This window comes from Mesoplodon bidens (genome assembly GCF_964165515.1).
Source record: "Mesoplodon bidens genome assembly, chromosome: 7".
Lineage (NCBI taxonomy): Eukaryota > Metazoa > Chordata > Mammalia > Artiodactyla > Ziphiidae > Mesoplodon > Mesoplodon bidens.
Window position 1 is genome coordinate 58,715,743 of NC_138164.1, and position 18,063 is coordinate 58,733,805.

At 38.8% G+C, this 18,063-nt stretch overlaps 1 protein-coding gene across 12 annotated transcripts in view; it reads left to right on the plus strand.

The window, feature by feature from the left end:
- The window catches only part of NUP98 (nucleoporin 98 and 96 precursor), a 104,597-nt gene that overhangs the window by 58,596 nt on the left and 27,938 nt on the right, over positions 1 to 18,063 (plus strand). For all 12 annotated transcript variants that reach the window (XM_081239698.1, XM_081239693.1, XM_081239695.1 and 9 more), the window contains 6 exons: positions 4,504 to 4,620; positions 6,064 to 6,362; positions 8,397 to 8,510; positions 9,236 to 9,374; positions 16,333 to 16,510; positions 17,295 to 17,459. In XM_081239698.1, the coding sequence (XP_081095824.1) occupies positions 4,504 to 4,620; positions 6,064 to 6,362; positions 8,397 to 8,510; positions 9,236 to 9,374; positions 16,333 to 16,510; positions 17,295 to 17,459 (1,012 nt within the window). The remainder of the gene's footprint in view (positions 1 to 4,503; positions 4,621 to 6,063; positions 6,363 to 8,396; positions 8,511 to 9,235; positions 9,375 to 16,332; positions 16,511 to 17,294; positions 17,460 to 18,063) is intronic.

Sequence of the window (18,063 nt, forward strand, 5' to 3'; positions counted from 1 at the left end):
ATTCCAGCAAACATTTAGAGAAGAGCTAACACCTGTCCTTCTCAAACTCTTCGAAAATATAGCAGAGGGAGGAACACTCCCAAACTCATTCTGTGAGGCCACCATCACCCTGATACCAAAACCAGACAAAGATGTCACAAAGAAAGAAAACTGCAGGCCAATATCACTGATGAACATAGATGCAAAAATCCTCAACAAAATACTAGAATCCAACAGCACATTAAAAGGATCATACACCATATCAAGTGGGGTTTATCCCTGGAATGCAGGGATTCTTCAATATATGCAAGTCACTCAGTGTGATACACCATATTAACAAATTGAAGGAGAAAAACCATATGATCATCTCAATAGATGCAGAGAATGCTTTCGACAAAATTCAGCACCCATTTATGATTAAAAAACCTTCAGAAAGTGGGCATAGAGGGAACTTACGTCAACATAATAAAGGCCGTATATGACAAACCCACAGCCAACGTCATCCTCAATGGTGAAAAACTGAAAGCATTTCCACTAAGATCAGGAACAAGACAAGGTTGTCCACTCTCACCACTATTATTTAACATAGTTTTGGAAGTTTTAGCCACAGCAGTCAGAGAAGAAAAAGAAATAAAAGGAATCCAAATCAGAAAAGAAGAAGTAAAGCTGTCACTGTTTGCAGATGACATGATACTATACATAGAGAATCCTAAAGATGCTACCAGAAAACTACTAGAGCTAATCAATGAATTTGGTAAAGTAGCAGGATATAAAATTAATGCACAGAAATCTATTGCATTCTTATACACTAATGATGAAAAATCTGAAAGAGAAATTAAGGAAACATTCCCATTTACCACTGCAACAAAAAGAATAAAATACCTAGGAATAAACCTACCTAAGGAGACAAAAGACCTGTATGTATGCAGAAAACTAGAAGACACTGATGAAAGAAATTAAAGATGATCCAAACATGTGGAGAGATATACCACGTTCTTGGATTGGAAGAATCAACCTTGTGAAAGTGACTATGCTACCCAAAGCATCTACAGATTCAATACAATCAATCCTTATCAAACTACCAGTGGCATTTTTCACAGAACTAGAACAAAAAATTTCACAGTTTGTATGGAAACACAAAAGACCCCGAAGAGCCAAAGCAATCTTGAGAAAGAAAAATGGAGCTGGAGGAATCAGGCTCCTGGACTTCAGACTATACTACAAAGCTACAGTCATCAAGACAGTATGGTACTGACACAAAAACAGACATATAGATCAATGGAACAGGATAGAAAGCCCAGAGATAAACCCACCCACATATGGTCACCTTATTTTTGATAAAGGCGGCACAAATATACAATGGAGAAGAGACAGCCTCTTCAATAAGTGGTGCTGGGAAAACTGGACACCTACATGTAAAAGAATGAAACTAGAACACTCCCTAACACCATACACAAAAATAAACTCAAAATGGATTAAAGACCTACATGTAAGGCCAGACACTGTAAAACTCTTAGAGGAAAACATAGGAAGTACACTCTTTGACATAAATCACAGCAAGATCCTTTTTGGCCCACCTCCTAGAGAAATGGAATTAAAAACAAAAACAGATGGGATCTAATGAAACGTAAAAGCTTTTGCACAGCAAAGGAAACCATAAACAAGATGAAAAGACAGCCCTCAGAATGGGAGAAAATATTTGCAAACAAAGCAACTGACAAAGGATTAATCTCTAAAATTTACAAGCAGCTCATGCAGCTCAATATCCAAAAAACAAACAACCCAATCCAAAAATGGACAGAAGACCTAAATAGACATTTCTCCAAAGAAGATATACAGATTAGCAACAAACACATGAAAGGATGCTCAACATCACTAATCATTAGAGAAATGCAAATCAAAACTACAATGAGGTATCACCTCCCACCAGTCAGAATGGCCATCATCAAAAAAATCTACAAACAATAAACACTGGAGAGGGTGTGGAGAAAAGGGAACCCTCTTACACTGTTGGTGGGAATGTAAAATGATAAAGCCACTATGGAGAAAAGTATGGAGGTTCCTTAAAAAACTAAAAATAGAACTACCATATGACCCAGCAATCCCACTACTGGACGTATACCCTGAGAAAACCATAATTCAAAAAGAGTCATGTACCACAATGTTCATTGCAGATCTGTTTACAGTAGCCAGGACATGGAAGCAATGTAAGTGTCCATCGATAGATGAATGGATAAAGAAGATGTGGCTCATATATACAATGGAATATTAGCCATAAAAAGAAACGAAATTATTTGTAGTGAGGTGGATGGACCTAGAGTCTGTCATACAGAGTGAAGTCAGTCAGAAAGAGGAAAACAAATACTGTACACTAACACATATATATGAAATCTAAAAAAAAAAAAAAATTTGTTCTGAAGAACCTAGGGGCAAGCCAGGAATAAAGACACAGACATAGAGAATGGACTTGAGGACATAGGGAGGGGGGAGGGTAAGCTGGGTCGAAGTGAGAGAGTGGCATGGGCTACCAAATGTAAAATTGGTAGCTAGTGGGAAGCAGCCGCATAGCACAGGGAGATCAGCTCCATGCTTTGTGACCACCTAGAGGGGTGGGATAGGGAGGGTGGGAGGGAGACGCAAGAGGGAGGAGATGTGGGGATATATGTATATGTATGGCTGATTCACTTTGTTATAAAGCCAAAACTAACACACCATTGTAGAGCAATTATACTCCACTAAAGATGTTAAAAAATAAAGGAAAAAAGAAAGAAAGAACTGCCAAACTGTTTTCCATAGCCACTGCACCATTTCACATTCCCACCAGCAGTGTACAATGTTTTAGTTTTCTCTGTATCCTTGTCAGCTCTTGTTATTTTCTGGTTTGTCTGTTTGTTTATAACAGCCATTCTGGTGGGGGTGAAGTGGTACCTCATGCTTGTAATTTGCATTCCCTTTATGATGTTGTGTATCTTATGTGGTTATTGGCCATTTATCTTCTTTGAAGAAAACTGTGGCAGTAACTGGAATTCGAGGATGATGATATTGACCTTCAGAGGTTTTTTTTGTTTTTTTTTTATGACAGTGCTTATTGAGATGAGTCATAGCTGAACTTAGGACCATGTGCTTTTTACTTTTAGTTCTTAACTCCAGGGGTAGAGACTTTTCAGGTCCCAACACAAAACAAGTGGCATTTACTAGTGACCCGCCCCTTGGTGGCTCTAGACTCATCTCTGCCTCCCTGGTCCCACAAGACTGTCAAGTTCACCATCAGCCTCTCAGCCTTCCCTTTGGATCCAAGAAGTCTCCAGGAGAAAAGCAACCCAAAATATTGGACACCTCCCTGTGCCACTGTCCCCCCAGGTTGCTGGTACAGTCATTTTTTACTATCTTGTTGGCTCTTAATGCCTAGAAAGAGCTCTGAGTTTTCTGGTAATCCTTCCTAGGAGAATTAGTCTGTATTACCTAGTCTACCATTAATAGGAGGGCAAGTTTTATTTTTCATGGAAATAATAATTTTTTATTGTCAAGTGCCTGTTTCATTGGCTTACTTAATACTTATTTAATAACATCATTACTATAAGGAGTATAAATAGCATACATAGGTAAGGAACAAACACTAGATGTTTGCTACTATATAACCCAGTTGTTGAGACTAGAATAAATAAGGGAGTGGCCTACCTACTTAGTGGTTGGTTTAGGGTGGCAGTGGGGGCGAGGGGTGGGGAGGCGGGTTGTTTGGTGGGGTTTTTTTGTTTTGCTTTGTTTTTGTTTTTTTTGTATGTACTACACACCATGCGGGATCTTAGTTCCCCAACCAGGGATCAAACCCACGAAGTGGAAACGTGCATTGCTAACCACTGGACCTCCAGGGAATTCCCAGTGGTTGGTTTTTCTAAAAGAGGGAATGGAGTGCATTAGGTAATCCAGTGACTTTTTAAGTGGAGGTTGATTAAGATCTCTTATATGGTTTTTCTACTTAAAGCTGGTAAGCTGTAGAGGTTGTTGCCTTAAATAAACCTATTGTACACAAACTTGAACTTTTTAGGTATTCATGGTCATTTCCATCATTGGATATCAGGGGATTCTACCCCTCTTTCTTGTCTTTTTTTTAAAGAAACCTTTCTCATTTAATCAACAAACATCTATCCTATTTTCCTTCAAGGCAGCGTGCCAAGTTCTATGCAGGAGCAGTCATAAATCCTGACTGCCAAAAAAGAAAAAGTATTTAATGAGAGAAAAGACATGTAGAGTTCAAAAAGGGAAGAGTATTTTCTAGGGGATTTCCTACTTGGTTTTGATGTGCTTAGCTTATTCTTCCAAACACCAGAGTGTAATATATTTGAGACCTTGTGTTCTGGTTATATATTTATGGGATAAGTTGGTGAATTGAACTTGTTAGGTCAATTTTAGATATATATGAATTGAATAAGAGTGCCCCTTTCCACTCAAGGTTTTAAGATAGTCTTTGATGTAATTATGTGTGCCTGAGTTCTTTCTTTTTTTTCTTTTGGTCTCTGTTTATAGGAAGAGCATTAAGAAGTTGGTTTTGAAAAACCTTAACAATAGCAATCTCTTCTCTCCTGTTAATCGTGATTCAGAAGATCTAGCTTCACCATCTGATTATCCAGAAAATGGAGAGAGGTAAACTGAATTCTCATTTGGGTTACTTCTGGTAGAGGGCCTTGTGCTCATTTAGAAAAGATTCTGAGGGGCTTCCCTGGTGGCGCAGTGGTTGAGAGTCCGCCTGCTGATGCAGGGGACACAGGTTCGTGCCCCGGTCTGGGAAGATCCCACATGCCGCAGAGCAGCTGGGCCCGTGAGCCATGGCTGCTGAGCCTGCGCGTCCGGAGCCTGTGCTCCGCAACGGGAGAGGCCACAACAGTGAGAGGCCCACGTACCGCCAAAAAAAAAAAAAGAAAAGAAAAGATTCTGAGCTTAGAATTTATTCATTCTATGAAATTTTATGAAGTTAGAAGTGTTGGTTTGGCCAAAAAGTTCGTTCGGATTTTTCCATAACATCTTACAGAAAAATCCAAACAAACTTTTTGGCCAACCCAATATTACAGCATATGAGCATCTAGAAGTTATGTTGTTTTGTTGCTTCTTGAGTACTTTAGACCTTAAAATTATTTTTCTGATTCAGTCCTGCAAAACTATTTTGGTATCCATGTATGTCATTTTGGATGGGGTTGTTAAAGTGATACACAGTCACTGTAACCAAACCAAAAAAATAAAAAAGTATAGAAATATATAAAGGAGGAAGTACAAGTATATACACTGATTCTTAAGAGTTCAGTATATATTCTTACAGTTTAAAAATTTATTTATAAATATATTCTTATATATTGTAGAGTTTATGCATGAAATAATATTCTGTAACCTGCTTATTTCCATTTACTGTAAACACCTTTCCGTATCAATATGAATAACCTGCCTCCTCTTTTTAAATGAGTCTGTAACCATTATTGTAAATGTAAGGTAATTCAATCAGTTCTCTATTAGAGGACATTTAGATTATTTTGGTATTCCTATATTCAAAATAATGCTTCAATGAAAAATCCTTGTATATATGTCTTTGCCCTCCTGTTTTTTTTCTCTTTGGATAAAATTTTAGTTTGAGTTTTCATAAATGAATCATTAATACCTTATTGATTATAATATCAAAATTTTTAAATTTTCGGTTTTTTATTTTGAAATTCACCACTGATATTTGACCCCACATAGTAGACACCCCCCTTCCCCCTTTTAAACTAAATATTGTGATGCTCAGATTCGTTCATTCATGAAAATAGGTCAGTTAAAGCCGTGGAATCTACAGCCAGATTTCCTGGGTTACAATCCCAACTCTAGCACTTAGAGCTTTGTGACCTTGGCAAGTTATTTTTCTGTGTCCGAGTTTTCTGTAAAATACAGAGAATGATAGCCTATTTTACAGGTTTACCGTAAGTATTAAGTGAATTTTTAATACATGGAATTACCTAGAACAGCACCAGATGCTAGTAAAAGCCTAGCAATGTTTGATTGTTACCATTTTACTATTTCTACTCAAGGGACTAAGATAGTATTTATTTTCTCCCTTTTCAGATTCAGTTTTCTGAGCAAACCAGTCGATGAAAACCATCAGCAGGATGGAGATGATGATTCTCTTGTGTCACGTTTTTATACTAACCCTATTGCCAAACCCATTCCTCAAACCCCAGAGAGTGCTGGAAATAAACATAACAGCAGCAACAGTGTGGATGATACCATTGTTGCATTAAACATGCGTGCTGCCTTGCGAAATGGGCTGGAAGGAAGCAGTGAAGAGACCTCTTTTCATGAGGAGTCACTGCAGGATGACCGAGAAGAAATAGAAAATAATACTTACCATATGCATCCAGCAGGTCAGATTCAGATTGGCCCTTGAGTAATCTCCTACCAGTCATATGAGACCTCTTGTTTGTCACTGATTTTCAACATAATAGAAGTCAGCTATCTGAACTCCTAAATGTTTTTTATTGCATTTTATGGAAGTTAACACTTAAACACTTCTCACTGATGCTTTGGTTGATTTGGAATTCACTTTTTTTTGTACCTTTGGAGTAGTTAAAATTCATTTTATTAATTAGCCTGATATAGTTTAAATATCCCAAATTTTGTATCCAGAGAGACTATCCTCATAATTTTTCCTAGCTTTATAAACTCACATATTGTTTATTAGTTTTTTAATTAAAATTATAGCAGTATTATCATATGAGATTTTTGAAATTTGAGTTAGACCATGCCTGACTAGAATAGGCATTCAAATGTTAGTGGTTGCTATGGTTATTATCACCTCAGTTATGTGCTTTTCTTTTTTGTCCCCAACAGTGAACTGATTAGTTTTTCCACTAATCCATGAAACAGTATAAACTACAAGATTGAAGTATCTTGATGGGATGCTTAAAGTTTGCCTTTTTTCTCTGTTGACTTAATATCTCATTTGACTTTTGACAAATGTCATTACATTCCCTCTTCCCCCCTTTTAACTGAGGTACAATTTACGTATAGTGAAGTACACAGATCTTGTGTTCATTTCAATGAATTTTGACATATATATATACTCAATCAAGAGATAGAACATTTCTTTCACCCTGGAAAGTTCTTTTGTGTCCCCATCTCAAGAAGTCAACCACAGTCTCGTTTCTGTCACATAGATTAGTTTTGCCTAGTCTTTTTTTTTTTTTTAGTTTAGTTTAAAGTTTGTCTTGATGTGTCTGTAAACTTGTTCTATATCTAAATTATCTTATTGCCTTCATATATATCTTTGGTCACTTGGTGCCCTAAGGAAACAAATTTATACTTTCACATTAAGAATCCTATGTTATCTGTATTTGTGTTTAGATATCTACTACTGCATCTTAAATATCCAGTCTAGATTTTTTTTAATTTCTAGTTTTCTCACTGACCTTTTTTGCCACCTTCCAATTTAAAATTCCATGCTCAAGGACACTTTAACAACCCTCTAAAACTTGCCCATAGAGAAGCAAGTTAAGCATGTGAGTGGGCATTGCTGGAGGCTGGAATTTGATCTTATATTGGCCTTAAACTCTTCCTCTCAGAGAGCAAGTTAGCCTGATCTCTTCCTATAAATGGAACAAGGAGTGACTAGAACAAGCATACCCATGCTATATTTTCTTTGATTTCTTCAGAAATCTGCCTAGTTAGCACTTTTTAAAATAACATCAATGTAGTCCTTTAAGTTTCCATTTGACTGTGGGACTTTCTCATGTAGGATTTTTCATCTTGATTTTAGCTCTCAATTTGAGGATGTAAATTTGAAAGATACAAGAGGTTTATAGAAGGCAATAACATGTAAAACTAAAAGCATTGGTTTTGGAGTTTTAGCTCCACCTCTAATCCACCGAATTACCACATAAGCCAAAAACCTGGGTTTGGACATCTTCCATGTGTAAAATAAAAGAAAAAAATAAGTCTTTCCCAGAATGTATTCTATGGAATGCCTTTCATAGTGCAAGTATGTTAATAGGTGTCATATGAAAAGGAAGTTCTGTGGTTAAATAAGTCTTGGAAACACTGGATTAAGTAAATAGATGTCATTGTTTTGTGAGTTTTCAGAACCTGTAATATACTATCTTGTGCATGTTCTCCAAACTTACTTAACCATGAGGTTTTTTTAAAAAAACACTTGGTTTCTCTTATGAATAGTCTTTCTTAGAAAAGCAGATTGAAAAGAAAAAAAGAAAAGTAGCTTGGAAAAATGCTTTATTCCTATATATTTTCTCTTTTTATAATAATTTACTGATTATTTCAGGTAATTTTTAAAATTATCCATTCTGTAGAAAAATTTTAAAAAGGAAAAAGTGAAATAAATATTACTGAAAATTCCTCTACCTGAGGTCAGTCACAACTGGTATTTTCTGTTTCTTTTGTCATAGGCATTGTTCTCACTAAGGTTGGCTACTATACTATTCCATCCATGGATGACCTAGCTAAAATTACCAATGAAAAAGGAGAGTGCATTGTCTCTGACTTCACTATTGGTCGTAAAGGTGAGTGTGAATTTAAGAGTTAGTAGTGTATAAGCCAGAGATCTTCACTTAATTTTTGTAATTAAGTAAAGGAAGCTCTTGATAGCTCAATTTGTTTTTTACCTACATTTGGACCCACCTTGGCCTGAATAGACACTTTGATTGACAAGTAACAAAAAAGACTAGAACTTTGTAACAGTCTTTACAAAGACTGTAAGTATTTAGTAAGTATTTGGCTCATTGCAATTTTCTACAATTAAAATACCGTAAACAGCAAGAAATACTAAGTGAGAAAATTAATAGTTGACAAGAGATGGGTAATATTTAGGTTCAACTTCATATTATTAAGTTATTACAGATAAAATTTTCTTGGGGAAAAATCTCATCTTTCTGTATTGTATTAAAAGAAGGGCTCAAGTATTTTAATTCATACTGCAGGCTAGGTGTTAAGGGTTGTTTATGTAGCAGCCGTACAGATATTTGGGGAGAGATTTTAAAAGGCTATTTTGAGGATAATGTTAAGTGCTGTAAAAATGCACATGTTAAATCAGATAAATGTATTTGATGTCACCTTCTAATACATATTATAGATGAAATAACCCATTCAAGGAATTGCTGGGTGATTTAGAATATTGATTAATGTTTAAAGCTGCTTGCTCCTTCTGATTATATAATCACTAGAAGTATGAAATGGGTATTTGCCCTCTATACAGGATGAGTTTTTAACTGTTTGCTCTGATTTATAGGTTATGGTTCAATCTATTTTGAAGGAGATGTGAATTTGACAAATCTAAATTTAGATGACATTGTGCATATCCGAAGGAAAGAAGTGATTGTCTACTTAGATGATAACCAAAAACCACCTGTGGGTGAAGGGCTAAATAGGTATGAATTTATTTACATATTTAAAAAATAATCAGCTAAATCACAATTTTTTCTGTTAACACAAATGTATTCATATTATATACATTTTTTTTGCAACTTGTCCCTTTGACTTACTATAGTGTGTGTGATTATTGTTTCTCTACTTTCATTTAAAAGTATAAGTGATAGGGGCTTCCCTGGTGGCGCAGTGGTTGAGGGTCCGCCTGCCAATGCAGGGGACATGGGTTCGTGCCCCCGTCTGGGAAGATCCCACATGCCGCGGAGCGGCTGGGCCCATGAGCTATGGCCCCTGAGCCTGCGCATCCGGAGCCTATGCTCCACAACAGGAGAGGCCCCAACAGTGAGAGGCCCACGTACTGCAAAAAAAAAGAAAAAAAATATATATATATATAAAGTGATAAAGAAATGCTATAGTATGACTTTTTTGACTTCTTTTCCCTAATATCATCAGGTCCAATTGGTTAGTTTCCAAAAACTTTTGGGAAACGCTTTTTTTTGGGGGCCACACTGCGTACCATGTGGCATCTTAGTTCCCCAACCAGGGATCGAACCCTTGCCCTCTGCAGTGGAAGCACAGATTCTTAACCACTGGACTGCCAGGAAGTCCCGGAAAATGCTTTTTAATACTATTTTTTTCTTGTTTCTGCTGTGACTGTGCTAAACTCTTTCTCTATATTTTAGTGTGAGAGACTAGCTTCTAATATGGTCCACGTGAAAGGGCCATAATTAAAGTCATTTATGTTCACAACCCACTGATATTGAATCATGAAGAAATAGAAGCTCTGGGACTTCCCTGGTGGTGCAGTGGTTAAGAATCTGCCTGCCAGTGCGGGAGACACGGGTTCAAGCCTGGTCTGGGAAGATCCCACGTGCTAAGCAACTAAGCCTGTGCACCACAACTACTGAGCCTGCGCTCTAGAGCCCGTGAGCCACAACTACCAAGCCTGAGTGCCACAACTACCGAAGCCCACGTGCCTGGAGCACGTGCTCCACAACAGGAGAAGCCACCTTAATGAGAGGCCCGCGCACCACAATGAGGAGTGGCCCCCACTTGCCACAACTAGAGAAAGTCCGCACGCAGCAATGAAGATCCAACACAGCCAAAAAATAAATAAATTTATAAATAATAATAAAAACAAAGAAATAGAAGCTCTGAACAGCCCTGTAACTAATAAGGAAATTGAATTAGTAATCAATGCGCCCTGCCCTGGTGCCCGCTTCACCCAAGCACTGGACCAGATGGCTTCACTGGTGAATTATACCAAACATTTAAAGAAGAATTTACACCATTCTCCTCAAACTCTTCCCAAAAATTGAGGGAACACTTTTTAATTCTTTGAGGCCAGCATTACCCTGACTCCAAAGCTAAACAAAGATGCTACAAGAAAAGAAAACTACAGACCAAAATATCTTTAATAAATATTGATGTAAATATCCTCAACAGAATACTAGCAGACAGAATTCAACACTGCATCGATTGGATTACACGCCATGACCAAATGGGATTTATTTCTGGAATGCACAGATGGCTTAACATACAAAAATTGATGAATGTCATGCATAACACTTACAAAGGAAGAAAACCACATGATCATCTTGGTGCAGAAAAAGCCCTAGACAGAATTCAACACCTTTTCATTATAAAGACACTCAGCAAAATAAAGATAGAAGGAAACTACCTCAGCATAAAAAGGCCATATTTGAAAAACCCACAGTGAACATCATACTCAGTAGTGAAAGACTGAGAGCTTTTCTTCTAAGATGAGGAACAAGACAAGGATGCTTGCTTTTGCCACTGCCGGAAGTCCGGGCCAAAGCAATTAAACAAGAAAAAGAAATAAAAGACCCATTCAAATTGAAAAGAAAGTAACATTATCTCTGTTCACAGATGATGTGATCTTTTTTTTTAAAATTTTTACTTATTTTTTTGGCCGTGCCATGCGGCATGTGGGATCTTAGTTTCTTAACCAGGGATCAAACCCATGCCCGCTGCAGTGGAAGTGTGGAGTCTTAACCTCTGGGATGCCAGGGAAGTCCCAGATAATGTGATCTTATATGTAGAAAGCCTAAAGATTCTACAAAAAACTTTACAGCTAATAAACAAATTTAGTAAGGTAGCAAGGTACAAAATCAACATGCAAAAAACAGTTGAGTTTCTGTACGCTGACAATAATCTGAAAAGGAAGTTAAGACAGTTTCATTTACAGTAGCATCAAGAAGAATAAGATACTTAGGAATATGGGAAGGGTGGGAGGGAGGGAGATGCATGAGGGAAGGGATGTGGGAACAGATGTATATGTATGACTGATTCACTTTGTTATAAAGCAGAAACTAATTAAAAAAAAAAAAAAAGAGAAATCTAGAAACAATAAATGCTGGAGAGGGTGTGGAGAAAAGGGAACACTCTTGCACTGCTGGTGGGAATGTGAATTGGTACAGCCACTATGGAGAACGGTATGGAGGTTCCTTAAAAAACTACAAATAGAACTACCATATGACCCAGCAATCCCACTACTGGGCATATACCCTGAGAAAACCATAATTCCAAAAGAGACATGTACCAAAATGTTCATTGCAGCTCTATTCACAATAGCCCGGAGCTGGAAACAACCTAAGTGTCCATCATCGGATGAATGGATAAAGAAGATGTGGCACATATATACAATGGAATATTACTCAGCCATAAAAAGAAACGAAACTGAGCTATTTGTAATGAGGTGGATAGACCTAGAGTCTGTCATACAGAGTGAAGTTAGTCAGAAAGAGAAAGACAAATACCGTATGCTAACACATATATACGGAATTTAAAAAAAAAAATGTCATGAAGAACCTAGGGGCAAAACGGGAATGAAGACGCAGACCTACTTGAGAATGGACTTGAGGATATGGGGAGGGGGAAGGGTGGGCTGTGACAAGGCGAAAGAGAGGCATGGACGTGTATACACTACCAAACGTAAGGTAGATAGATAGTGGGAAGCAGCCGCAGAGCACAGGGAGATCAGCTCGGTGCTTTGTGACCGCCTGGAGGGGTGGGATGGGGAGGGTGGGAGGGAGGGAGATGCATGAGGGAAGGGATGTGGGAACAGATGTATATGTATGACTGATTCACTTTGTTATAAAGCAGAAACTAATTAAAAAAATAAATAAATAAACTTAAAAAAAAAAAAAAAAAGATACTTAGGAATAAACTTAACCAAGGAGGCAAAAGACTTGTACACTGAAAACTACAAAACACTGCTGAGAGAAATTAAAGAAGACATATAAATGAATAGATATCCCATGTTCATGGATAGGAAGACTTAAAATTGTTAAGATATCCATACTACCCAAAGCAGTCTACTGATTTAATGCAATCCCTATCAAAATCCCAACTGCATCTTTTGCAGAAATAGAAAAAATGATCCTAAAACATATGGAATCTCAAGGGTACCATGAATAACCAGACTAATCTTGAAAAATAACAGAGCTGGAGGACTCACACTTCCTGACTTGAAAAACAAAGCTACAGTAACCAAAACAGTGTGTTACTGGCATAAAGACAGACATATAGAGTAATGGAACAGAATAGAGAGCCCACACATATATGGTTAAATGGTGACAGGGTTGCCAAGACCATGCAATGGAGAAAGAACAATCTCTTCAGCAAATGGTTTTGGGAACACTGGATATCCACAACAGAAGAATGAAGTTGTACCCTTACCTTATGCCATAAATAAAAATGAACTCAAAGTTGATCAAAGACCTAAAACATAAGACTTAAAACTATAAAACTCTTAGAATATGTTTCATAACATATATGGCAAAGATTTCCTGGGTACGACACTGAATGCATAGGCAACAAATAGTAAAAATAAATAAACTGGACTACACCAAAATTTAAAACTTCTGTACATCAAAGGGCATAATCAACAGAATGAAAAGCCAGCAAATCATATATCTAATAAGGGGTTAATATCCAGAATATGGGGCTTCCCTGGTGGCGCAGTGGTTGAGAATCTGCCTGCCAATGCAGGGGACACGGGTTTGAGCCCTGGTCTGGGAAGATCCCACGTGCCGTGGAGCAACTGGGCCCGTGAGCCACAGTTACTGAGCACGCGCCTCTGGAGCCTGTGCTCCACAACAAAAGAGGCCGCGATAGTGAGAGGACCGCGCACTGCGATGAAGAGTGGCCCCCGCTTGCCACAAGTAGAGAAAGCCCTCACACAGAAACGAAGACCCAACACAGCCATAAATAAATAAATTAATTAATTTAAAAAATATATCCAGAATATGAAGAACTTCTATAGCTCAACCATTTTTAAAAAATCTAATTAAAAATGGGCAGGGCCTCCCTGGTGGCGCAGTGGTTGAGAGTCCGCCTGCCGATGCAGGGGATACGGGTTCGTGCCCCGGTCTGGGAGGATCCCATATGCCGCGGAGCGGCGGGGCCCGTGAGCCATGGCCGCTGGGCCTGCGCATCCGGAGCCTGTGCTCCGCAACGGGAGAGGCCACAACAGTGAGAGGCCCGCATACCGCAAAAAGAAAAAAAAAAAAAAAAAATGGGCAAAGGACTTGAATACATGATTCTCCAAATACGATAAACAAGTGGCCAACAAGCATATGAAAAGATGCTCAACATTGATAATAATTAGGGAAATGCAAATCAAAACCACAGTGAGGGGCTTCCCTGGTGGCACAGTAGTTGAGAGTCTGCCTGCCAATGCAGGGGACCCAGGTTCGTGCCCCAGTCCAGGAAGATCCCACATGTCGCGGAGTGGCTGGGCCCGTGAGCCATGGCCGCTGAGCCTGCACGTCCGGAGCCTGTGCTCCGCAATGGGAGAGGCCACAACAGTGAGAGGCCCGCGTACCACAAAAAAAAAAAAAAAAAACCACAGCGGAGTTATCACACCGCTTAGGAGGTTACTTTAAAAGAAAAATAGCATGTTTTTGCAAGAGTGTGGAGAAATTAGAACCTTTGTGTATTGTTGGTGGGAATGTAAAATGTGGTGCAGCTGCTATGGGAAAGAGTATATGGTGGTTCCTCAAAAAATTAAAAATGAACCAGCAATTCTACTTCTGAGTATATATCCAAAAGAATTGAAAAATAGAGTCTTGAAAAAATATGTACACACCCATATTCATAGCAGCACTGTTCATAATAGCCAAACGGGAGAAAAAACCCAAGTGTCTGTGAATAAACAAAATGTATGTACACACAGTGGAATATTATTTAGCCTTAAAAAGGAAGGAAACTTTGACACATGCTACGGAACAGATGAACCTTCAGGACATTATACTAAGTGAAATACGCCAGTTGCTTGCAGAAAGACAAATAATGTATGGGTCAACTTATTTGAGGCATGTGAGAGTCAGATTCATAGAAACAGACAGTAGAATGGTGATGATACCTTTTTAACCACAATAAAAATTAGTGTTAAAAAAAGTCATCTGTTATTATGTGGTAATCACTGTACTAAATGCAAGGCATACTGGATGAATAGGACACAGTCCTTGATCTCAAATATTGCTGTTAGAAGGATTACATTACCATTATTATCATCAATTCACACTCATTATTTAATGGTTAATACTGTGATGTTCCTAATACCTCACTCTGCAGGCATTCATTGTTAATGGTAGTTGCTGCTATTATTACTGTTGTTGTTATGTACAATAGCACTTTGAGACCTTCACTAAGACTTAGGTCTTTGCACTGGACTGTTAACACCGGACTTGGTCGAGGATGCATAGCTTAAGTGTTACTAAAATCAGATTGGGGACCCTGGTGGCACAGTGCTTAAGAATCTGCCTGCCGCAGTGGTTAAGAATCTGCCTGCCAATGTAGGGGACACGGGTTCAAGCCCTGGCCCAGGAAGATCCCACATGCTGTGGAGCAACTAAGCCCGTGCGCCACAACTACTGAAGCCCGTGCTCCGCAACAAGAGAAGTCACCGCAACGAGAAGCCTGTGCACTGCAACAAGAAGCCTGCGCACCACAACAAAGAGTAGCCCCCACTCACCGCAGCTAGAAGAAGCTCACGCACAGCAATGAAGACCCAACACAGACAATCAATCAATCAATCAATAAGAGAGAATCCACCTGCCAGTGTGGGTGATACGGGTTCAATCCCTGATCCAGGAACATCCCACATGCCACGGAGCAACTAAGCCCGTGTGCCACAACTACTGAGCCCACATGCTGCAACTACTGAAGCCCGCGTGCCTAGAGCCCGTGCTCTGCAGCAAGAGAAGCCACCGCAGCAAAGAGTAGCCCCCGCTCACCGCAACTAGAGGAAGCCCCAGCACAGCAACGAAGAACCAATGCAGGCTCCTCCCCCCGCCCCCCATCCACAAAAAAAAAAATCGGATTGGAGGGGCTTCCCTGGTGGCGCAACGGTTGAGAATCCCCCTGCCAATGCAGGGGACACAGGTTTGAGCTCTAGTCCAGGAAGATCTCACATGCTGCGGAACAGCTAAGCCCATGCGCCACAACTACTGAGCCTGCACTCCAAAGCCTGTGAGCCACAAGTATTGAAGCCCGCATGTCTAGAGCCCATGCTCCGCAACAAGAGAAGCCACCACAATGAGAAGCCCATGCACCGCAACGAAGAGTAGCCCCCACTCGCCACAACTAGAGAAAAGCCCACACGCAGCAATGAAGGCCCAATGCAGCCCAAAATAAATAAATAAATAAATTTACTAAAAAAAAATCGGATTGGAAATAATTGGTGTACCATGGTAGTTTGAAGTAAGTGGGGTTTGACACTCTTGAACCAGATATTTAGCTAGTTGATGTGGGGGTAATTCCTTACTCTTAAGCCCATCTACCTTAGGAGCCAACAAGACTCAAGTTTATGAAACACCTGCAGAATAATTCCACAGTAACACAGGTACCTTTATTTGCTGTGTATATATGTGTTACTTGGCTTTCTGGTCATAAATATGAAACATTTACACTTTACTTGATTGTACATTACAGGAAGGCTGAAGTTACATTGGATGGAGTTTGGCCAACAGATAAAACATCTCGTTGTTTAATAAAGAGCCCAGATCGACTTGCTGATATCAACTATGAGGGAAGATTGGAAGCAGTTTCAAGGAAACAGGGAGCTCAGTTCAAAGAGTACCGTCCTGAAACTGGTTCTTGGGTATTTAAGGTATAGTCATTTAACCTAGTTCTTATAAACTGTAGTTATAAACTGTGTTAGAAGAGATCCTTTTTTAAATTCTATTTCTAGAAATTAGGAAATAGATATAGAAATCCATCATAATTTGCTTCAAATTACACATCTCATTAAACCCCAGAGCAGTAAGGAGCTATTATAAACTTTTTGAGCACATGATTCAAGTTCTACACACCATCTTATGACCATTTAGATATACTTTTATGGTGTGTTTTTCTAATTTGTGGCATCACTGGGGACATCAGGCAGAATTTTTGTCTCTTGGTAGATCACCTCTTCCTAAATAATTTTTATTCCTTTAAAGATTTCTGGGTGTGTAGAGGTTGACTTCCTCCCTTCCTTGATAGTTTAGTCCAGTGGATTCTTTCTCTTCTAGACCAGTTGGATTATTTAGCTTGTTGAAGGCCCTTGTGTAGGTAGGGAACAACTAGGCAGTACATACACACACACGTGCGCGCACACACAATATATACATATATACCGAAAATAGTGATGACTCTTCTGGATTTGGTTTCCTGTATTAATATAGAAAGTTAGTAATTATATGAGCAACTGGTACCCGCACCAAACATCATCTAAATCGTAGAAAAAAAACAGTAAAGTGTGATACGTGACATTTCATTGTGCTTTAAACATTTTGATCTCTCTTTTTTTTTTTTTTTGAAGCTAATTCTGTAAGATTGCAAGGGCAAGTATAATGGAAGCCCTTCTGAATACAGTGTTAAAAGTGATTTTGTTGGATTCTTCTCTTCCTTAGGTCTCTCATTTTTCTAAGTATGGCCTTCAGGATTCTGATGAAGAGGAGGAGGAACGGCCATCCAAAACTAGTACAAAGAAGTTGAAGACTGCCCCTTTACCTCCTGCAGGCCAGGCCACCCCATTCCAGATGGCTCTTAATGGCAAACCAGCACCTCCGCCCCAGGTAGAGATGGGACAATGAATTTGAATGGAGTCCATGATACAGACGTTGAAAGCAAGTCATTCAGCTAGTACAAAGCTGTTTTATGACCCCGGAACTTTGAAGAGTACAAATGTATTGGCAATCATGTTAAGACAATTACAAGGGAGAGCATGAGGTGGTACTGGCATCTGTTGTTTACTTGAGAGATTCAAAGAATTCTCTTGCTGTTTGGATCATTCCTTCTACAGATTGTCATTCTTAAACACCTCCCTCTCTCTTCATTTGGACTTGCTGAATTCTCTGCTCAGTGATCAACTTAAGATAGTATTTTGCTTGTGTGGGTTGATGCAAAGTAAACCCGACTTTTGTTGACTACCTGATGTGCAGTTTAATCTTATTCTTTACCTCCATGTTTTTTTTAAAAGTTCAGGTTAGCTTTCTGCAAGGGTTTTTAACTCCATTTTTCTCAAGTTGTTTGCTTATACTTCAGGTAATCTCTTGATATTTGTATTTTGACAATACATAATCTTTATGAAAATACATAAAGCTTTAGAATACAAATGAATTGTTGGCTTGGGGAGAGTAGGGGCTGCATCATTTATTGCAGTTACCTGTACCACACTCT